This window comes from Cololabis saira, chromosome 4 (genome assembly GCF_033807715.1).
Source record: "Cololabis saira isolate AMF1-May2022 chromosome 4, fColSai1.1, whole genome shotgun sequence".
In the NCBI taxonomy this organism is placed as follows: Eukaryota; Metazoa; Chordata; class Actinopteri; order Beloniformes; family Belonidae; genus Cololabis; species Cololabis saira.
This window is the reverse complement of record NC_084590.1, coordinates 7,737,128-7,760,636: the sequence shown is the minus strand read 5'-3', so window position 1 is coordinate 7,760,636 and position 23,509 is coordinate 7,737,128. Positions and strand designations below refer to the sequence as shown.

Sequence of the window (23,509 nt, the reverse complement as noted above, 5' to 3'; positions counted from 1 at the left end):
GGACACACCTGCAAACATCATGTCCTCTTCAGCAGCTGTCTCAGGAGAAAGAGCTTCATCTCTCTACTCCGTCACTCCTGTTTTACTGCCTGGAGCTGCAAACGTTCAGCCACGATGCTGCAGTTGGTCTGACAGAGACCAAAGACCACCGAGGAGAGGATCAGGGCAGGGGGATTTGAAACCTGTTCAGACACGATGCAGCACCATGTCTTTTCTGAAAGTCTGAAAAGTCCTGGGACATAAACAGGAAAATTATGACGAGGAAAGAAATACAAGCTACAACTTTGATTTAACAGATGAATCAGAGAGCTATCAAACTGCTCCCTCGGCCTCAAGATGACTAGAAGATGAGATGAAGATGACTAGAAGATGAGATGAAGATGAGATGAAGATGAGATGAAGATGACTAGAAGATGAGATGAAGATGAGATGAAGATGAGATGAAGATGACTAGAAGATGAGATGAAGATGAGATGAAGATGACTAAAAGATGAGATGAAGATGACTAAAAGATGAGATGAAGATGACTAGAAGATGAGATGAAGATGACTAGAAGATGAGATGAAGATGAGATGAAGATGAGATGAAGATGACTAGAAGATGAGATGAAGATGACTAGAAGATGAGATGAAGATGAGATGAAGATGACTAAAAGATGAGATGAAGATGACTAGAAGATGAGATGAAGATGACTAGAAGATGAGATGAAGATGACTAGAAGATGAGATGAAGATGCTGAAGAAGTGGGAGATCAGCCCCTGGCTGTGTGAGGATATAATGGACCTTCATCTTCTTCCTCTTTGTTGCAGCTTGTGTCTTCCTCTATTTGTTTTTTCCTTCTTTTTATTGCAGTGACAGATACACAGATGAACAGGTAGACAGGTAGACAGGTAAACATACAGACAGGTAAAAGGGTGAGCAGGTGAACATGTAGAATTATGAACAGGTAGAAGAGTGAACAGGTAGAAGAGTGAACAGGTAGAAGAGTGAACAGGTAGAAGGGTGCAGACCAGGGCTCCTGGTTGGTGCTACCTGGATCAGTAGAACTGAAACCAGGACCAGGAGAGCTCCGCTGGGACTTGCAGTGTCTTGGCCTGGTGTCTGCGGGTCCTAGCAGACCCACGGGTCTGCGGCTTCCAGATGTTCAGTCTGTTTTGCGGTTGACGTGGTCTGGTTACTTTCACCACTAGGTCAGAAAAGAGGTTGTGCCTGAGGTGGAGTCTGAGTATCGTTCATGAGCGAGGGACAGTTTAGCAGGACATCTACAGGTGGACCAGCATCTGCAGTCATGTGGACTCAGTTCTGGTCTGTTGTGGGGAAGAGATCTGAGACTCTGGTGGATCCAGGTCCCCCCCCCCCCCCTCTCCTGAGGAAATGTGGGCAGTGACTGAGGGAACCAGGTGGAGGATTCAAGTGGATGAGAGGAGGTTCCTCTGCAGGGTGTCTGGACGCTCCTCCAGAGACAGGAGGAGGAGTCCAGGCTCCTCCACATCCAGAGGAGACAGCTGAGGTCAGGATGTCTCCTGGACGCCTCCCTGAGGAGGAGTTTAGTAGTGATCTATTGATCCACACGTTTTTATTAAAGGAACAGATCATTTTCTGTTTTAAACTAACATTCGGCCACATTTTGTGGCCGTGTTTGCAGAACCAGCTTCCACCCCGGTGTGGATCCTCCTCGGTTCTTCCTGTGTTTTATTGGTCCATGTGCTTCTTCTGCTGCGGCTGAACCCGTTCAGCACATTGATCTGGCTTTAATCGGGCCGCTGGCCTTCAACCTGTCAGTGTGTGACTGCTCATCTCCTTGTCTGTGGTCTTTTTCAGGCTCAAAGCGCTGGTGTCGACTGGAGGTCGCAGCGTTCAGGCCGCCTGTGACTGGTAGGTGCCAACCCGCCTCACAAACCGGTACCACAGCGCCCTCTGCTGGAGAGCTCCACCACTCTCCTCTCTGCTCACGAGTATTGGAATGAAAAGTAAAGGCTCTTATGAAGCGCTTCGTAGAAAAGCTCTTCTCCTCATTTAGAATTAGTTTTAGATGAGTGAGTTGAGCTGGAAACATATCAGCCGCAGTGTTTAATTCATGAGGAGAAGATCCAGCTCTTCACAAAAAAACAGATATGATCCCCTACATCATTTATGTAAAGAGACCAACCAGAGGAAACGAGTGAAGCAGTAACTATGAAGGAGCTGGGAGACACACGATGCATCAAGACTGGTGTCAGAAGTCCAAAGATGCTTTAGTGAAGCTCCTGCTCCTCTAAACCAGTCTAACCAAGCCCTGTTTGTCCACAGATGGACAGGTGGACGGCTGTACTAGTGCGTTTGGGATCACAATCAGCCAGATCAGAAGGTTTTTACTGCAAAATGTGACGTCACGCGAGACTCAAAATTGTCCTCCTTCAGTGACGGGGATGATAGTGTCCCTACAGACAAACCAAGCTCATTTTAGCTTCAGTAGCGCATAAAAGCACAGGAATCTTCATCCGGTCGCTGCCATCCTCCCACAAGTCCGTACGAGTCGTTTTTGGGTTTCATTAGAACTTGTGCGGTCAGAAGTAGGTTTGGGGTCAGGGTTAGGTTTATGTTTAGGTTTAGGGTCAGGGTCAGTGTCAGGGTTAGGGCTGGGGTTTAAACAGAAAGGTTTAAATGTTGGAGGAACAGTGTGATCAGCTCTAACCGTGTGTCCTCCAGGCTGTTCTCCCACCTGGACGACCCGTTCCTGGACGACCCGCTGCCCAGGGAGTTTGTCCTGTACCTGCGACCCAGCGGGCCGCTGCAGAACCAGCTGTCCCACTTCTGGCAGCAGAGCCGGCTCACCTGTGGGAAAAACAAAGCCCACAACATCTTCCCTCACATCACGCTCTGCCAGTTCTTCATGGTGAGATGGACTTGGGTTCCTCCGAGAAGCTCAGTAGTGGAGAAGTAGTACTTTCATGTCAACGTTACCATGATGAAGGTCCTTTACGGTACTGGGTCCCAGTTCTAGGGGAACACAAGTCCCAGAACCTGACTTCTGTCTTTGACAGATGTACTGAGGTCTTAGATGTTTAGTGTTTAAAGGAAATTACACAAAAAATTACAAGTGAATAAATGAAAGTTGAAACTAAAAGTTCAGTTTCGATTTTAAACAAAGACACGTGATTTTTTCATGTTTCACTTTGAGACATTTCTCAATTTATGTGATTTTCTGATAAAAAATAACATTAACTGCAGGAACTCTAGAACAGTTATAGAACACCTGGAGAGGTTTACATCTGTACACCTGGACAGGTTTACAGCTGGACACCTGGACAGGTGTACTCCTGGGTTTTTGGGTATGTCTCTGATGAGTTCCTGGTCTGATCTGGGAGTAAACCTGCTGGACGTCTTCTCCTGGGAGACTGACAGCTGTGTTGGGTGTTTTCCTGCCAGTGCTCGGACCAGAAGGTGGAGTCTCTGTGTGAAGCCCTGCAGGCCACCGTGCAGCAGTGGCGGGGCCGGTTCCCCAGCCCGCTGCCGCTGGAGCTCTACACCTCCTCAAACTTCATCGGCCTCTTCGTGGAGGAGACGGTGGCCGACGTCCTCAAGCAGTTTGCGGCTGAGTTCGCCGCAGAGGCGGTCCAGAAGGCAGGTAAGAAACACAAACGTGAGAGTCCACACAGCAATCCCATCATGCTCTGGGTATGCAGCAGTGTGATTGACCCTGGAAAACAGCTGTGATTGGTTTTAAATCAGTATTCTGATTAAACCTGATCAGTGTGTTATAATATATATATTCGTTCAGAGCATGCAAGCCCATATGGTGTGTGCCCAGGCAACAAGTTTTAGCAACTAAGTTAGCAACTCACCTTGGTCGAATGCCTGGAAACCGACATCCACCCCGTTTTGTCCGGCTTGGGACAAAGGTCGACTCCCTAGCAGGTCATCCAAAATCTCCAAGTATGGACAATTGACCGGATCATGTCCACTTCTACAGTTGTTCTGTTTGGCGCCAATGTACGTCTTCCGTATATTCTTCCACTTTTTTTTGATCTGCTCCGGTGTCCTGATAAAGCTGTGTCTGCCATCTCTTTCGCAATCTTTTTAAAAAGGTCTGGGGGCACGGTGGCGCAGCTGGTAGGGCAGCCGTCTCACAGCAAGAAGGTCCTGGGTTCAATTCCCGCCGGGGACGCTGTGGGTGCTGAAGTGCGTGTTAGTTCCCCCATGACTTCAGCTCCCACACCCTGGGTGGGGTTGGTGAAAGGATCTTTCTGTGTGGAGTTTGCATGTTCTCCCCGTGTTCCCTTGGGTAGCTAATGTGAGCTACCCTCACAAAAACATGGACACAGTCCTGGGCTATACTGCCCCCTCTGGCCGACCGGGGCGCCAGATGGGGTGGGGAGGATCTGGCTGGAATAACGTGATCCTTCCACGCGCTACGTCCGGCCGGAGAAACCCCACCCAGTCTGGTGAACAGAAGCTGCTGCTCACTCCTCAGGATAAGGAGGAGACCTGAGCTCAGTGCAGGGTTGGTAGAGGATGGCAATGCCCAGGACTGTTACTTAGGTAGGAGCACTGGGTGATAAAATGGGAAAAACCGGGATAAAAAAATCATTTAAAAAAAAAAAAAAGGTCTGCATTTCTGGTTTTGCGCCCATCCATAAATCTCAAAATGTTTAGCTCCTGTATCTGACGTAACATGAAACGCGTCTCCTTTCACTTCCGGGTGAATCCCCCCCCAGAGGAAATTCTCGAGCATGCGCAGACTGCAATATCCAATGTCCCCGTTTACATGGCGTTAACAACCCGATTGCGAATGGGTTATCTAGGGTGCTGCAACCCGATTATTAAATGTCCGACATAGGTCCAAAATAGGTCCGAAGTAGATGGGGTTCAGGTGTTTACATGCAGTTTAAAAGTCCGAACGATGTCTTATACGATCAGAAACCCGATTGAACTGCTGCATGTAAACGTACTGAGTGTGTCTGGTGTCTTCAGTACTTCATCTGGTGAGTATTTAGAGAAGGACATGATGTCCTCTGGTGTGGACGGCCCTCAACGTTCACATTTAGATTTGGAACACAGGTCTTCTGCTATCAGGAACCATCAGTCATATGTACCTAGAACTCTTAGTTCTCCAGTTACCGGATCATTAATACTAATATGTCTGCTCTTTTCTACCTTTGACAATATGTCATAGGTGTCATGAGGACACAACACAAGGCGATCATTATTCAGCTGTTTAATACCAGACCAGCATTTCCAGTTTCTCCCTCTTTTCTCCACCCAACTTTATATCACGCCTCATTACTGTACGTCAAAACTGGAAGTCTAAACCTTTGATTTTTAGTTCTCTAAATTTGGACATTCCCCACGTAGATTTTAGAAACTTGAAGGTTCCCTTTTCACCGGAACCCCCTCAACAGGAGAATTACAGGTCCACATCCCGATTAAAAAAAAAAACTAGCGTCATGAACTTAGTGAGCTAACGGCGGCTTCGCTGGCGCCAACTGAGCATGTTGGCGTACTGGGACAAGTTGAGGTCCAAGTCCCTGTAAAAATAAAGGTGGCACTTCTGACTGTGTAAATGTACTAGTGGTGGGACTTAATTAAAAAAATTAATCTAATTAATTGGAGGCTTTGTAATTAATGAATCGCAATTAATCGCATATCAATATTTGACACGAGAAGCAACATTTTTCAATTTAAATGGATTTTTGTACATGACTGAATCATTGAATTGACACATAAATTAGCTTAAACAACAAAATTGTGTTTATTTTGATAACTGAGTGTTAACATAAAGTGCAATATGAATAATAGGAGCATGATTGCATTGTCCACAAGGCACAAACTCAAATCAAGTTTGCTATATTCAAGCTTTTTCAGGACTTTTTGTAAACTTTCTATGTCTTAAACACATTTGTTTTTGTTTAGTAAAATTAAAAAACAGCACTTTCAAGTACATTCCAGAAAAGTGGAAACTGAACATTGCAAAATAGTTAAAATATCCTTGGCATAAAATGAACAGACCAACAGTTAAACATAATGTGCCCTTTCTACCATAAATGGTTTGCACAGTTGTGTGCAATTTGTACACAACTGTGCTTTTATCCAGGTTTTCCACTCGGTAGTTTTTTTAAACTAAAATTTCCGCCCAACGAACAACGACTTCCCAGCGGTTTCAGTTTCCATTGTTGTTTCTCGTGTTGAGTTCTGGGCATCAGTATTACGGGTAACTTATACCGGGAACTCGTGCAACGAGAAACATTCCGCACTGTTTGGAGTGGAAAAGTAAAGTGCGATTAAATGCGTTATTTTTTTTTGTTGCGTTATTTTTGTTTTTGTGGCGTTCGTAATCATAATTAACGTGATAAAGTCCCAGCCCTAAAATGTATACATTTTCAAGCGAAAAACAGGAGATTCCAGCTTGACAAACACTCAGATGTGCGTGTTCTCCTGCAGAGGTCCAGGTGGAGCCTCACAAGAAGCAGCTCCACGTCACGCTGGCCTACAACTTCCCATCAGACCACCTGTCCTCGCTGGAGAAGCTGGCCAAGGGCATCGAGGTGAAGCTGGGCTGTGATTGGCTGGCCGTCCTCTTCTCCCGGGACATCCGTTTCGCTAATTACGAGGTAACTGATGCTCATTCAGGTTTCAGTTTCACACATGCTGCACTCATTCCAATATTTAGCTGGTTTCCAGTTCTAGCTTGACTTTTCTGAGCTCCATGGAGTAGCTCTGCATCCAGCAGAACTCCGTAATCCTGCAATCATTTCAGAAAATAATGGAGAATTACAGGAAGACGTTCTTCCTGGAAGAAGGCAGATTTGAAGTGTTTTCTGATTGGTTGAATTCCCTGAAGCTTGCTGATGGGCGGAGCTAATGGCTCATCAGTGTGTTTATGGATGTGATGTGTGCGTACTCTTCCTTGTTCATAAAACCGTTCTCCACAGAAGTTAAAAAACACAAACGTGTGCTCCGTTGCTGGCCCAGACAGATGCAACTGTCCCTCACACACAGAAACATGTTATTTTGAAGACATTTCAGAAACCAAACAACAAAATACAACATAAGAAGTCCCAAAACATCCACCAATGGAAAACATGCTCCTCTTTTCACAGATCTGAACTCTCACTCTAACAGTAACTGTCCCATGTGCAGACGCTGCGGGTCCTGTATCCCTACACGCCGCACAACGATGACGAGCTGGAGCTGGTTCCTGGAGACTTCGTCTTCACGTCGTCCTCGGACCCCAGCAGCGCCAGCGAGGGCTGGGTCCACGGGTCCTCGCTGGCCACCGGGCTGTCCGGCCTGCTGCCCGAGAACTACGTCAGCCCGGCCGACGAGTGCGACACCTGGGTCTTCCACGGGTCAGTATGTCCCTCACTCCAACACCAGGCTGGACCCGGGAACCTAAAGATCACAACAACATAGAACCTTCATTGTGACACTTTTTATTTCACAAAATGGACAAAAACCAAATAAATATATTGTGGGAAATGCTAAATACCCCTTCACTGCTAGCTGGGGATAAGATAAAGGGAAAGCTGCAGCTGCTAACCGTGGATCATTTATATTTGGGTCAATGACGAATAAGGATTTTCAACAGGTCAATTTTAAAATAATAAAAAAAAGAATATCTATTGCAGTAGTTCAAACATTAAGAATGTTGTGTACACATAAATTCATATTAAAATTTTAAATTGAGTTTTTTGTCAAGATGAATTGGCACTAGCCTTAAAAAAGTTCATGTGGTGCAACCATGATTCATATTAAAATTAATTAATTTCCATAACATCTTGACATCTTTTTTTTACAATACAAAAATGGTTGTTTTTTTAATGGTCGCGTCACATGATATTTCATAAAATGGACATCAGTCAAACTTTGTTTGTATATTATGATGGAAATATAAATACAAATGTGTTGCATTCTTACACACTACAAGATACTTGGGAAACAATGCCAGATAGGGGAGAAGATTGATTTAAATACATTTAGAGTGATTTCAAAAAAAGTTTTTCAAAACCAGAGTCATGGTCGGACGGTCGCACCACATGACATTTTGACGCTTAAAACAACAACAAAATCCCAAATAACTAGTATTTTTTGTAAAATTCAAGTGAGTCCATACGTGGGACAGGTAGTTCATATATATGGTATTTTCTTATCCATTTAAACCTTTTTTGAATTGAAAAAAAAAATCTGTTTTTCAGAAAATATAGGCGTCACATCATTGACCCATTTGTTGTTCATCTGGGGTTGCATTTGTCTAAACTAAAGACGACTATGATCACATGAGTTTTATTATGTTTTTTCTTAATTTGAAACTCTGTGGCTTGTATTGACTTCATCAAAGACCACTTCATTGTGGTCTTGGTCTTGTCTTGGTCTCGGTTTAGGCTTGACTACAAGTCTAATACACGTTGGCACATTTCCCTGTATTTGCCTTACAGATGGTATGAATTGCTAGTTTTTAAGTTTTTATCTAGTTCTGTACTTGAAAAAAGGTTTGTTTTTTGTTTTTGTAAATGGACAGGGTAGCCAGTGGAGCATAAGAGTCCTGGGCCAGATGGTCAATTTAATATGTTTTAACACCAAAGCAAAAGAGACTTTGGCACAGGAACACATCTGGAAACATGACCATAAATACATGAACACATCTGGAGACATGACCGTATCAAATACCACATCTGGAAACATTCAATTCAATGTTATTTATATGCAGGACTGTCTCAGTAAATTAGAATATTGTGATAAAGTCCTCTATTTTCTGTAATGCAAAAATGTCATACATTCTAGATTCATTACAAATCAACTGAAATATTACAAGCCTTTTATTATTTTAATATTGCTGATCATGGTTTACAGTTTAAGAAAACTCAAATATCCTATCTCAAAAAATTTGAATATTCTGGGAATCTTAATCTTAAACTGTAAACCATAATCAGCAATATTAAAATAATAAAAGGCTTGCAATATTTCAGTTGATTTGTAATGAATCCAGAATGTATGACATTTTTGTTTTTTTAATTGCGTTACAGAAAATAAAGAACTTTATCACAATATTCTAATTTTCTGAGACAGTTCTGTAGCGTCTATTGCAACAGAAGTTGTCTCTATGATCTTTCCAGAGACCAGAACATGACCCCAGAGCAATTATTACATAAACATGACTGTATCACATGACCGTATGACTGGAAATGAGTTGGTTTTGGGTGAGTTCTCAGTATTTAACGGTGGATGTCCACCCCGTCCCCCCCAGTTCCCACTCCTTCTTCAGCTGTGGGCCCAGCGACCGGACCAGTAAAGGCCTGTTTGAAGGCCTGCTGGACAGCCGGCGCTCCGACAGCAGCAGTCCTGGAGACACGCCCTCGCTCAGCCTCATCTGCCATCCCATGCAGGTATGTTGGTCATTCCGTCTTCAGAATTGAGACTTTTCCCTGTGGCATGTGTCATACACGTCTGTATTTCACTCTCAGCAGGTGCTGCGGTTTAACGCCGGTCACGCTCGACAACCCAAACGCACACTTTTCGTGTGCCGGCACGGCGAGAGGATGGATGTGGTGTTTGGCAAACACTGGCTGTCCCTCTGCTCGGACAGCAAAGGTCAGCTCAGGAACACCTCACTCATGTCCCTAAGGTCCTTAATGAGTGACATCCGCTCTAATGCGGATAGAGCAGGAGTCGGCAAACCAAAATGTTGAAAAAGCCATATTGGACCTAAAAAACAAAAAACAAATATGTCTGGAGCCGCAAAAAATTAAAAGTCTTGTATAATGAAGGCAACACATGCTGTATGTATCTATATTAGTTATATTAGCCTACTATCAAAATGACTTAGTTGGGTACAAATACATAAGAGTTCACATACCTGCATAAAAGCGCAGTCTGCTCAATATCGATCACATCACGACTCAACACAATAATTGATTATGCTGGCGCTGAATTTATGTCCTTGATTTGCTGATCGGTGATGTTGCTGTCATTTTAATGTCCTTTCCTTCACTGTCTTAGCGGAGAGAGTCTGTATTATCTCTGTTTTTGAAGTCTGCAAATAGGTCTGCAATGAATGCAAATGATTCGGCCCAAGAAACGTTGAATCCTCTTTTCTCCTCAGTTATTTTTCTCTTTTTCCCTCTGGAAACAATCTCTTTGGCCGGTTTGTTTCCAGCAGCCACCTGCCTGGCGCCCCCTGCTGGTAGAAACATGTGTTGCAGGCTACCACGCAAATCTTCGCTTACAGAAATGTTGAAATTTTGTATTTATTCTACACATTTTTACAGCATTGGAAAACATTAAGAATGTTTGTGTCGTGTTTTTCCTCCTACAGAAACCATATTAAAACAAAAAATATATTTCCTTCCCCCACCTATTTCCATTTTCAAACATTTTTGAAAAAGCTCCAGGAGCCACTAGGGCGGCGCTAAAGAGCCCCATGTGGCTCTAGAGCCACGGGTTGCCGACCCCCGGGATAGTGGCAATTGAAAGCAGAAAAGTACTCTGAGATTTTAGAGGAACATCTGCTACCTGCAATACCACATCTGTTCCAGGGACGTCCATGAATGTTTTCAACAAGTCAATGAAAAACCACATTCTGGACACGTTAGAGACACGTCTGAGTAGGAGGAGGGTATGATACTGGACTGATGCAGTCTTTGACTTTTAAAGGTAGACGGAAACTCTTCATCACTGGTTTCCTCAGATGTTCCTCAGAGCCAGAACTGCTTGTGAGGAGGAATGAGGACATTACACTAGTAACAGATTTAATGTGTTGGATCTAAATGTAATGGATCTAGATAAATCACTGGGTTAGAAGTAGGTTTAGGGTTAGGGTTAGGGTTACGGTTAGGGTTAGGATGGGTGTAGGAATCCCACCTCCTCCGGTTGGAAAAGGTGGTGCACTGTCCGTCCAGCCCAAGGGCGCCCGCCCAAATCGGCCCTTCCCATTTTGGTGGGAAAACTTCCGCCTATGTCCCTAGCGGACCTCAGTCCACCCTCCGTCCATGCAGAGTTTTGTTGACTTATATGTCAATTGAAACTTCAAAATAAATTGTGCCAATAACCTGGCTTTAACTAAAAGAGCTTTCCAAAGAGAAAGAAGACTTTTATAAGAAATTATATAACATTTTCTTTCAATAATAGATTAAAGATAAAAAATAAAAAGCTTTCCAAAAAGGAAAGATCCACACCCTATTGGGGTTAAAAGAAAGCAAAAAGGCATTTCCATAAACAAAAAAGCGTGCACCACGACGTTTTGACCTCTTAATAGGTCTTCTTCAGGTTCAGCACGCTTAAAATAAATAAAGAAAACTGAATAAAAACAGGTGTAATTGAAAAAAAAATGAATGAAATGCACTGTGAGTGGCTGATGTTTCTCCCTCGGTTGCAAAAGCGAATGTTAGGGTTTAGGGTTTAGGGGTTAGGGTTAGGTTTAGGGGTTAGGGTTTAGGGTTTAGGGGTTAGGGTTATGTCCAGGGATTGGGTCGTCGAGGCACCCCGCCACGACTGCTACCCAGCCCACAATGCACCGGCCTGCCATGGTCCTTCCTGCGGGTGGTGGGCCTACTGGAAGGCGGACCCGCGTCGCCGTTTCGGGCTGAGCCCGGCCGGGTCCCACGGGCAAAGACCCGGCCACCAGGCGCTCGCCTACGAGCCCCGACCCCAGGCCTGGCTCCAGGGCAGGGCCCCGGTGACGCCGATCCGGGCGACGTAACGGTCCTTGATTTCTTTTTCATCATGAAAGGCTTGTGAACCGCTCTTAGTCTGGCCCGTCACCCAGGACCTGTTTGCCATGGGAGTTCCTACCAGGGGCGAAAGTGCCCCCGACAACATAGCTCCTAGGATCACTCGGGCACACAAACCCCTCCACCACAGTAAGGTGGCGGTTCAAGGAGGTGTTTGAAGACCCTTCGCCCCGGTCGTGGAACACTGGACCAGCTCTATACCCTCCGCAGGGTGCTCGAGGGTTCATGTATGTATGTCCGGTCTCTGTATGATCGAAGCAGGAGTCTGGTTCGCATTGCCGGCAGTAAGTCAGACTTGTTCCCGGTGCATGTTGGACTCCGGCAGGGCTGCCCTTTGTCACCGGTCCTGTTCATAATTTTTATGGACAGGATTTCTAGGCGCAGCCAGGGGCCGGAGGGGATCCGGTTTGGGAACCTCAGGATTTCATCTCTGCTTTTTGCAGATGATGTTGTCCTGTTGGCTTCATCAGACCCGGACCTCCAGCATGTGCTGGGGCGGTTTGCGGCCGAGTGCGACGCGGCAGGGATGAGAATCAGCACCTCCAAGACCGAGGCCATGGTTCTCCACCGGAAAAGGGTGGTGTGCCTTCTCCGGGTGGGTGGAGAAGTCCTGCCTCAGGTGGAGGAGTTCAAGTATCTCGGGATCTTGTTCACGAGTGAGGGAACAATGAAGCGTGAGATTGACAGGCGGATCGGTGCAGCGTCCGCAGTAATGCGGTCGATGTACTGGACGCTCCCTTAGAGATAGGGTGAGGAGTTCGGTCACCCGGGAGGAGCTCGGAGTCGAGCCGCTACTCCTCCACATTGAGAGGAGTCAGCTGAGGTGGCTTGGGCATCTGTACCGGATGCCTCCTGGACGCCTCCCTAGGGAGGTGTTCCAGGCATGTCCCACCGGGAGGAGACCCCGGGGAAGACCCAGGACACGCTGGAGAGACTATGTCTCTCGGCTGGCCTGGGAACGCCTCGGACTCCCCCCGGAAGAGCTGGAGGAGGTGTCTGGGGTGAGGGAAGTCTGGGCATCCCTGCTGAGGCTGCTGCCCCCGCGACCCGGTAACGGATAAAGCGGGAGAAGATGAGTGAGATGAGTGAGTGAGGGTTAGGGTTAGGGTTAGGTTTAGGGGTTAGGGTTAGGGTTTAGGGGTTAGGGTTTAGGGGTTAGGGTTTAGGGTTAGGGTTTAGGGGTTAGGGTTTAGGATTAGGGTTTAGGGTTAGGGTTAGGGTTTAGGGTTAGGGTTTAGGGTTAGGGTTTAGGGGTTAGGGGTTAGGGTTAGGGTTTAGGGGTTAGGGTTTAGGGGTTAGGGTTTAGGGGTTAGGGTTAGGGTTTAGGGGTTAGGGTTTAGGGTTAGGGTTAGGGTTAGGGTTTAGGGGTTAGGGTTTAGGATTAGGGTTAGGGTTTAGGTGTTAGGGTTAGGGTTTAGACCCTGACGACTTGTCCTGGTCCTGTCCCCTGAAGTGGATTTCTGCTTTCTCAAATCTGTCTTTTGACACTTTGGCAATGAAGACTTAAGTGCGTCAACAAGGTCATGATATGTTCCGACTGCGGCTTTTTCTTCTGTTTTTCATTTGAAAAATTATTTCCATCGTGGAAGTCTGAAAAATTGCAATTCCTCTAATGACCCACCGGGGGCAGTACTATTGATTGATTGAAATCTTTATTTCGAGCGTATTAAATAAAAAATAAAAACAATTACACAAAACATCAGAAAAGAATACAAATAAACAGTCATTAAACAAATCATATGGAAATAAACCTTCCCTACTATAAAAGCAACCACAAGTAATGACCGCTCAATGTAAATCCAAACAAATGTCCAGTTCGAACTAGAGGTGTGAGAGATTGTTCTGAAGGGCTGCACGTTCATGACACTGAAGGGGTAGACATGTGAGATCATAGGAAATGGATTTTACAACCACAGGCCCCCCGGTGGTCAGGAGAGGAACTGTGAATTCTCTCTGCTCCACGTTTGCTCAAGCAGGAAGTTGAGGTGTTGGATCTTTGCGTTCATCCTTCTCGTTTGGTCTTGCACATTCTCCTCTGGCTTTTGTTTTTTATTTTATCGTTGGGTCACTTACTTCTACCTTTATCTGTGAGAATAAGAGAACCTGCTGGTAATCCTGGTTGATTTTGTTCAGTTCCTGTGTTGGTTTGCAGGTAGATATGTCCGTTCCAACCTGAACATGCCCCCCAGTTTGCCCCTGTGGGGGGCGCAGAGAGACTACGACATGGACGCTCCCATCACTGTGTTTGGATCCTCGCAGGCGCGGCTCGTAGGTACGTATGTCACATGACCAGGGCTGGGGATCCATTCAAATGTCAAGAATCGATTCGATTACGATTCTGAAGATTCAAAATCGATTATCAAGATTTGATTCAATCCGATTTGATTCCGATATTGATTAGGGTTAGTGTTATTAAAACAGTTTTTTGAGCTGTTTCATGAATTATATATGACTGTAGTTCTGCAACATATTAATACTAGTATTATATTGAGATTCAACAGCAAGTATTGCAGCTAATGATGCTGTAAGGACCAATCACCTCCCAGAATGCTGATAGAACTGCTTTCAGAAACATCATGTATCATGTGCATCATGTGTTACCAAACAGATCCAGGGCAGTAAACAGAGACGGATGAAATCGTTTTATTTTTTCCCACATTCCAGTTTTATTTTTTCCATTTTCGGTCTATTTCGGTTTTTAATTTTTGAGACTTTGGTTTTTAGCATTTTATGCAAATGTAACCCCAAGACAGTATATAAAGTAAAGAAATACAGGACTGTCTCAGAAAATTAGAATATTGGGATTTTCTGTAATGTAATTACAAAAACAAAAACATCATACATTCTGGATTCATTAAAAATCAACTGAAATATTGCAAGCCTTTTATTATTTTAATATTGCTGATCATGGCTTACAGTTTAAGAAAACTTTAAGAAATTTCAAAAAATTTGAATATTCTGGGAATCTTAATCTTAAACTGTAAACCCTAATCAGCAATATTAAAATAATAAAAGGCTTGCAATATATCAGTTGATTTGTAATGAATCCAGAATGACAGACATTTTTGTTTTTTTAATTGCATTACAAAAAATAAAAAACTATATCACAATATTCTAATTTTCTGAGACAGTCCTGTATATAGAAGTTATGCAATTGTAACTGAAAATTTTAATGTTTTCATACCTTTAAACATATTTAAAGGCAAAAACATGGCAATAGTTATTCTTGTGTCAAACAAAACATTCCTTTTTTGGGCATAAACAAAAACATACCAAAAGTTGTAATGTAACGATGAAAAAAATTTTTTTTTTTAAATCGATCTTTGGACATACCAATTGATTTTTAGGAATGAATATGAGAATGAGAATATTTAGAATCGGAAAATTGATTTTTTTCCAACACATGACCCTTGGTGTTAGACCGTGCGGAGCAGCATTCAGCGGTCTCTAACTGAGCGTGTGCTGCTGTTGCAGGGGAAGCTCTCCTGGACAGTAACGCCGTGATCGACCTGGTGTACTGCTCGCCCTCGCTGCGCTGCGTCCAGACGGCCCACAACATCCTGAGAGGTGAGGAAGTCCTCCGAGAGGTGGGCCGGGTTCTCAGTTTACCCAGAATTCCCTGTCTGAGATCTCCCATCACTGTCCCGTGTTGCTGCGAGCAGGTCTGCAGCAGGACGGGAAGCTGAAGATCCGGGTGGAGCCGGGCCTGTTTGAATGGACCAAGTGGGTGTCGGGGGCGTCCCTGCCGGCCTGGATCCCCCCCCCTGACCTGGCTGCAGCACACTTCAGCATAGACACAACCTACAGGTACTCCAGGCAGGGACGGGAATACAGAACCGGTTCTTGTTCAGAACCGGTTCCCGGTGTTTCAATTCCTTGGAATCGTTTGTATATTTTTCAAACGATTCCCTTTTCGATTCCAGTGAGCATGAATGACGTCATCACGCATGTTGCATAAGCCAGCAGTCGATAGTAGACATGGCGCCCAAACGATACAGACGCACGAAAGTCTGGTTACATTTCAGTAAAAAAGACGACAACAGGCTAACTTGCAATACTTGCTAAGTGAATATTTCGTCAAAGGGAGGAAATACTACCAACATGCAAAAATATTTGTGCACACAGCAGCAATAATGATCAAGGAATGTGTTTTCCAGCAACATCAGCAACGTTAGCATGTCCTTGGCTAATAATACTGCAGGTAACTAATTAACTAGTGAACACTCCCTATCACATTAGCACCATTTGCCTCATTGTTGTTTTTTTCTTCCAAATGGGAAGCAATGAGGGAATTGTTAAGGAACCGAATCGGTAAGCAGGATCGAAAATGGAATCGGAATCGTAAAAAAGGTATCAATTCCCATCTTTAGTCCTGAAATGTTTGCACCTGATTTTGAACAGGTATCAGTTTCCTAATGACGTGCTGTAATTCAGACTTTGCATGTTTCTGGTTTTGATTTCTGCCACTAAAAGCATTTTGCCAGTTGCAGCAACCAGTGATCATGTGGTCCACACCACCTGGGGATTCACCTCACACCATTACAAATGCTCCTAAGGATGGTTGGTCCACGGGGGGTGGGGGTTGGGGGGCAGGGAGCCCGGTAATTACCCCTCCTGTTATGGACTACTGTTTAATTGTTTAATTAGGATCCCCATTAACTACAGCATGACTGCAGCTATTCTTCCTGGGGTCTGCTAAACATAACATAATAAAAGCAAACCAAATAGATTTCCACTAGATAAAGAGAATATCAAATTAAAAATATTCTGCAAAAAAAGCAGAGACATTGCACAAAATAAACACAGCGAAATGAGAACACAACACTAAACAAAACAAAAAACGGCACAGTTAAGAGTTCATCTGAGGTCGTCAAAAAGTCATTTCATTTGTAGTCTAGAACTTCACAACTGATCTAATACAGAAAAAAGAAAGAAAAAAATACATTCAACAACAACAACCAATAAGACACAGCCACAAAGTTACAGGGAGGTCCAGCAAAAACCAACCAAAGAGCAAGTGAGCCAAGAATCAGCCAACAGGGGGCCAGTGATTGTCCCTTCAACACATGAGGCCAGGACATGTCCTCTCCCAATGGAGGAGGTGGCTGAGGAGAGACGGGTTCGAGGATCTACTACTACTGTCATTTAGCAGACACTTTTATCCAAAGCGACTTACACCTGAGAGAACAAACACACAGGGAGCAATTAGGGTTAAGGCCTTGCTCAGGGGCCCAAGGTGGTTCCTCTTGGTTGTATTGTGTTCATTATTATGTCTTCAGTGTCAACTTCCGTCTTCTTCCGTGGTTCATCTTGGTTGCCATTCTGGGGCTTGAACCTCTAGGCCCAAGCCCTCCTCTGTAAACACTAGACTACCACCTATGCTACCACCTAGATCTATGCTAAGAGGCAATGGTTTGGCAGCAGTGCCAGCTGATGACTTGTATCTCGGTCATTCCTACAATGAATAATCCACAGTAGATTTAGTTACAGTGAGCGAGTCCCTTTAAAATCCCACAGCAGATTACATGAGAAGAAAACAAGAATGCACTGAGGATGCAGAGCTTGATCACAAGCAGGTTAGGGGAGGTAACAAAGGTGAGGGTGGATGAGGGGACTGAACAGTCACCAGCAAGCACTGAAACACGTTTGACTAAAACAAGCTGGAGAACCTGGACTTTTTTCTCCGCTGAACCTCAATGTGGTGGATGGATCGGGGTGTGAGTCTGGGTTTGAGCTGCTTGTGTGTGAATGTGGCTTTCAGCGTGAACAGCTTTGGTGGATCTCAGCGAGAGACGAGCGCTTCCCAGCCCCCCAGCCTCAAGGCCCCGTGTGGCACCTTTTTTCCAGGAAATAAACTGTAAAATACTGCGAAACCAAAGGTGGCTTGATCTGACGCTGAGCTGAACCTGCAGGACTCCGTGCTGAGCTGCACAAGCAGGTTAGGGGAGGTAACAAAGGTGAGGGTGGATGAGGGGACTGAACAGTCACCAGCAAGCACTGAAACACGTTTGACTGAAACAAGCTGGAGAACCTGGACTTTTTTTAATCTGTCACACTGCCGACGTTATGTTTTTACCTTTGTTTTCTAATACATGCTGTCCCTGTGTAGACCTCTGATCCCCGCCAGCAAGATCACCGTGTCCGAGTCTTACGACACCTACCTGAGTCGCAGCTATCAAGTGACCAAAGATATCCTGGCAGACGGCAAGAACTCTGGTAGGAGACGCTCCGCCGGCCCTCAGGGGACCTTTCCCTCTGTGCTTTAAGATGGTGATGTATTTGTCCACCGCTGCAGGAAACAACGTCCTGATTGTGGCCCACGCATCTTCCCTGGAGGCCTGCACCAGGCAGCTGCAGGGCCGCAGCCCACAGACCGCCAAGGACTTCATCCAAGTGGTTAGAAAGGTCTGTGCTTTTCTTTCATGCATCTTCCTGTTTATCTCCATCCATCATTAGTTCCCTCTGGTATATTCAGGTCCCCCTTCATGCCAGTTCTGGTCCGGCTCTGTGGCGAAAGCTCCCAGAGATGAAGTTGTATATGGGGTCTGGTTTGGGGGTCTCAGGAATGCATCTGTGCTTTTTGCAGATGATATGGTCTTGTTGACCCAAGACTTTGAGCTCTTTCTGGAACAGTTCACAGCTGAATAAGAAGCAGCGTGGAGGAGAATCCTCTCCTCCACATCTCAGACCAGGGTTCTTTTGGGGCTTTTCCACTAGTACCTACTCAGCTCAACTCATTAAAACTCAAACAAGTTTCTTTTCCACTACAATTCAGCACCTGGAGCAGAAGTAGGAGGTTGGAGTGAAGCTGCTGTGACGTATTTGATTGAGTGATCATAGTGCGAATTATACAATGACAATTGGGGGGTCAACATTTCCTAGAGGCCAGGGTGTAAAGGGAACCCCGTACGGCGCAGGCGCTTCAGATAACCCAAGTCTTGCACAATTTTTACAATATCTTGAAGGTTCAAGGTTCAACTATCTTTATTATTATTATGATTATTATTGTTTAATATAGAGCAAAGGTAGAAGTCAGAGAAAACACACACATCCCAATATCCATGTAAGGATATAGAAAAAGATAATAGAAAAAGAACAATGTCCGTGTAGCAGGGCGAGTGCCACGGGGCCCGACCGAAGGATGGAGAGACACGGAGTTTAGTGCAGAATCCCTTTATTTGCCACAAATCACTGCCAACATGTGCACAAGCATACCCGCAGCTCCTCCGACCCCTTGCTGCTGTCCAGCTCCGCCTTATAAGGTAGGCAGGGTGGAGAGAACCAGCCACTCAGGCGGATGGGACACAGGTGCGTGTCCCATCAACCTCTCCACCCTGCCACAGTCCGCACATCAAAATGAGTTCCACAAAAAACATTTATTCTAGCATGACGTTTGGAACTACATTGCTCTTCCGCAGATTGCTTAAGTAACTTAAGCGGACATGTTCTTTTTCTTAATATAGAAACATTTTGAATTTTGAGCACTCTCAGGGTGCTTTAGGAGGCATTGTAATATTTATGACACTGATAAAATAGATAAATGTTTCAATCCCCCCAATTTCTTATTTGCCCCTACTTTAGGGGGGTGGAGGTTGTAATTGGGGGGTCAGACCCGCCCAAACCCCCCCATAATTCACACTATGGATAAGTTAATGTTACTAAGAGACCAGTGTGACTGGCTGTGGTGGCCTGGGAAGATCTGAGACTAAGCTGAGCAGCAAGCAGCCCGGCCTAACTGCACTACCTAAATAATCCCAGCCTTGCAGACCCCCGGCTCTCAGCCCGGTCCCTTCTCCTCCAGCTGAGCCCCACCCAGCTGTGATGAAGCCCTCGTGAGAACAACGTGACGGGGAGCTCCTCGCTCCTCCACCGGGGCTCAGCTGGAGCAGCTGATCCAGCTGAGACCGAGCCCCGGGGACTAAAGATCTGCTCTGGTTTAGTGTCGGCTCGCTGAGCATCCCGCTCCACTGGACTCCAGCTAGGGTCGCCAACCGTCCCTTGAAAAACGGAATCGTCCCGTATTTATAAACTAAAGTCTGCGTCCCGTATTGAGCTGAAAGGGGACGCACTTTGTCCCGTATTACTGTGAGAGTCAGAAAATAGTCATAAAATGCCAATGGAAAATGGCACTGAACTGTTGAGTTCATAAGTTATATTTTTCTGTTTTACTACAACTGTAGCTACAGTCATGGCCTTTGAGGCACAAATATGTTTCATCACCAGGCGATACATTTTAGAAATTAATGTATATGTGTTCCCCTCATAGAGAAATCTCTCAACATCATTCATGACAAGCAAAATCATTTCAGGACCCAGGTTAGCTCTCAGAAAGGATCTTAGCTGGAGATAACAGAAAAAGGTCTGATTGGACCATTGTATTTCCTCCTCAGGTGTTCATCTGTCTCTCCTGATGGTTTCACTCAGGACAGGTGTTGATTCCAGGAGTGAAGATCCTCTTTATATCTCTGGTCCTGTGTAACAGCCGTCCTGTGTCTGGTCCTCAGATCCCGTACCTGGGCTTCTGTGCCGTGGAGGAGCAGGGGGACACGGGTGTGTGGCAGATGGTGGACCCTCCCATCCTCCCCCTCACCCACGGACCCAACCACACCTTCGACTGGAGGGAGACGCTTCTGCAGGAGTGATGGACGTGATCCCTGCTGGTCTGAGGAGCGGGGGTCTGATCCCCGGACCACCGGGTCCCCCTCGTGGAGCCTCCCTGGGAGCACGCTGAACCTCAATGTGCTGGATGGATCGGGGTGTGAGTCTGGGTTTGAGCTGCTTGTGTGTGAATGTGGCTTTCAGCGTGAACAGCTTTGGTGGAGATCTCAGTGAGAGACGAGCGCTTCCCGCCCCCCCAGCCTCAACGCCCCCGTGTGGCACCTTTTTTCCAGGAAATAAACTGTAAAATACTGCGAAACCAAAGGTGGCTTGATCTGAGCTGAGCTGAACCTGCAGGACTCCACGGTGAGCGGAGGCCGAGTCGGGCCCGTCCCCGCGGTGCTGAGCTCTGCTGAAGGACAACGCCTGGATGCTTCGTCCAGGTCTCCATCAGGGGCCGGTGCTCCTCACACGTGAAAGACTCCTCTGGTGCGTCGCGCTGGTGGAGAAGCACAACCGACAAGCGCTCGGTAGCACCTTAATCCTGGTCCAGCGGAGATGCTAGCACGTTGGGTTCATGTTGCTGTCATCATGTCTGTTCAGAGTCTTCCAGTTGTAGCTTTATTCATGTGATACCGTATAGGCCCGAATATAAGACGACCCTGATTATAAGACGACCCCCTCTTTTGCAAAACTCAAGTTTGAAAAAGGACTTTTTAAACACCAAATTCAATTTTTATACAGAAAATAATTACAGTACATCTGAAACAAATGATTATAACAAAATATTCTAGAGAAAAAGCCTGTTATTTTGCCTCATTCAAATCATCATGTTGATGTTTGCATCATAACTTCTCCTCAGCTGCCGGTTAACCTGCCGATCTTCCATGGAGCCAAATCAAGGCCAAAAGTTTTGCTAATTTGAAAATAAAATTGTAATTGAAAATCTAAGATTTGAACCTGAAAATTCAAGATGTGAAACTGAAAAAAAAAAAAAAAAAAGATCTGAAACTGAAATAAAAAGATCTGAAACTGAAAAAAAGATCTGATACTGACAAAAAAAAATTTCAGCTTCAAATCTTAGTTTTTCAATTACAATTTTATTTTCAAATTAGCAAAACTTTTGGCCTTGATTTGGCTCCATAATCTTCCACCCACTTTTCTCCAGATTGTCCCTACATTTCTCCATTTTCTGTTATCTCTTATTTTCTTCTCTTTTCTTTCTTACCTCTATTTTTATTTTTATTCTTGGTGACAGGGGTTTGTTTTGGCCTGGAGAGTTAAGTTCAGAGTTCGCTTTAGAGATATCTGGTGCCATCTAGTGTTGTGAATGGGTATAATGTCTAGACCCCGAATGGAAGACGACCCCCACTTTTTCAGTCTTATTTCAAAGGAAAAAACTCTGTCTTATATTCGGGCTGATACGGTAAGCCCTTTCCCAGCATGCAGCATGTTTATGAGCAGTGTCTCAGGTGTCCACACATCCAGCTCGGTCCCGTGACCTTGAGCTTCTGACCTTCACACAAACCTTTCTTGTAGCAGTTCATTTTAATTTTTAATTTTAATTATTACAAGGTTTTTTTCACAACAGTTATCACCTGAATGGCTGTGAAATAAACAATAAAGACGTAATCAACGTTTGGACTTTAAATTAAGAGCTTAACATTTATGTGTTCCAACCACTTTAAACTAAGACCTGAGGTACAAACGTAAGTAAAAGCTGCACTTTTACTCCGTGGAAGGTTTTCCAGTCAGCCGGTCCCCAGCAGGTGAAGTGAGGAGGAAACGGACCAGAGCCGCAGGACGGACCTCGTCCCAGGAAATCCTCTCAGGGCCTAAAACGGAGGGACTTAGTCTGAAACGTTCCAGGGGCCGGATTCACAAAACATTCTTAAGAAAAAAAATCTTCTTAAGTGTCATTTTTTTCTTAAGTTCAGTCTTAAGAAGAAAAAAAGAGAAGAAGTCATATTCTCCAAACAAGTTCTTAAGTATTTTCTCAACTTTCTTCTTAAGTTTCTTCTTAAGAAAAAACTTAAGAATAAATGGTATTCTTGAAATAAAAGTTCTCAAATTTGTTCTTGACTTTTTTCTTAACTTTAAGACAACCTTGACCTGTCTTAAAATGTCTTCTGTGAAAAGGTAAGATTCTAATATCACCTTTTTCAACACATTTTATACAAGTTTAGACTAGTAGGTCATAGTTTGGGGATATACTTTGTAATTAATTACACAAAGAGCCTGTTCACTGTTTGTTAGCATGTTAGTTAGCGTGGTAGTTAATTATTATTCATTTTCCCCAAAAGTATTTTTTTCGCACATTAATCTCATCCACCATAACCTTGAAAAGTTCCTGCATCTCTTTTTCTCCTTCTCCATGTTTAGTGAGTGACTGACGGTTAAGACCAAACTACCTGTATAAATGTAGTTTGTTGGCGCGTGCAATGCAATGACATATTTTAAGAAGTTCTTAAGTAGGAAAAACAATAAAAATAAGAAATTGGTAAGAAATGACAGTTCTTAAGACGGTTCTTAAGAAAATATTGAGGAATTGCACTTAAGAACTTTCTTATGAACTTCTTAATTTTAGATCTTAAGACATTTCTTAAAGGTATTGTGACATGAAAAACACATTTTTCTTGATTTTTTGTGTTTTGTTGGGTGTCTTGACATCAATTACACCCAAAAAAAAAAAACTTTTAACATTCAGTGTATTGTGTGCTTTCTGGGATTTTCCGCATAACTATGCAAAAACGGCTCACCTGGTTTGGTGGCGGATCGTTACGTAACGGCCCGCTAAATCACCGCCCCCTCCACCCAGCTCCCTGCCTCCTCTCCTCTCCAGCGCACCATAAAGGCTGATTTATGGTTCCGCGTTACACCGACGCAGAACCTACGGCGTAGGGTTACGCTGCGACGCGCACCGTACGCTGAACCCTACGGCGTAGGCTCTGCGTCGATTTAACGCGGAACCATAAATGAGGCTTAACACGGAGCTGTTTAGAGCCTCTTTTGTTCTAATCACCGGAGGAAAACTGCTAAGAAGACCCACGGCCACTGACTGGACTTAAGATAAGGGGAGTAGGAGACACTGCTGCTTGCATGCCTTTATTTTTATGATTGTTTGCTGTGGTTCGCCCTGCTGCTTTTCCGTGCATGCTTCGCCTGTCGCTCCTGGCATAACTCTCCGACGCCGCTGTGAGCGTATG

General features: G+C 44.8%; 1 protein-coding gene across 2 annotated transcripts in view; it reads left to right on the top strand.

Moving 5' to 3' along the window:
- The window catches only part of LOC133441438 (ubiquitin-associated and SH3 domain-containing protein B-like), a 62,607-nt gene extending 40,317 nt beyond the window's left edge, over window positions 1-22,290 (top strand). Inside the window, exons 2-14 of one of the 2 annotated variants that reach the window (XM_061718739.1) lie at window positions 1,822-1,875; window positions 2,689-2,875; window positions 3,409-3,607; window positions 6,421-6,590; window positions 7,120-7,328; window positions 9,224-9,362; window positions 9,444-9,567; window positions 13,858-13,977; window positions 15,180-15,272; window positions 15,368-15,512; window positions 17,815-17,921; window positions 18,001-18,110; window positions 20,210-22,290. In XM_061718739.1, the coding sequence (XP_061574723.1) occupies window positions 1,822-1,875; window positions 2,689-2,875; window positions 3,409-3,607; window positions 6,421-6,590; window positions 7,120-7,328; window positions 9,224-9,362; window positions 9,444-9,567; window positions 13,858-13,977; window positions 15,180-15,272; window positions 15,368-15,512; window positions 17,815-17,921; window positions 18,001-18,110; window positions 20,210-20,347 (1,795 nt within the window). In that variant the 3' untranslated portion in view covers window positions 20,348-22,290. Of the gene's footprint in view, window positions 1-1,821; window positions 1,876-2,688; window positions 2,876-3,408; window positions 3,608-6,420; window positions 6,591-7,119; window positions 7,329-9,223; window positions 9,363-9,440; window positions 9,568-13,857; window positions 13,978-15,179; window positions 15,273-15,367; window positions 15,513-17,814; window positions 17,922-18,000; window positions 18,111-20,209 lie in introns of both variants that reach the window. The other variant, XM_061718738.1, reaches the window with a different exon arrangement.
- The last annotated feature ends 1,219 nt before the right edge of the window (window positions 22,291-23,509 follow it).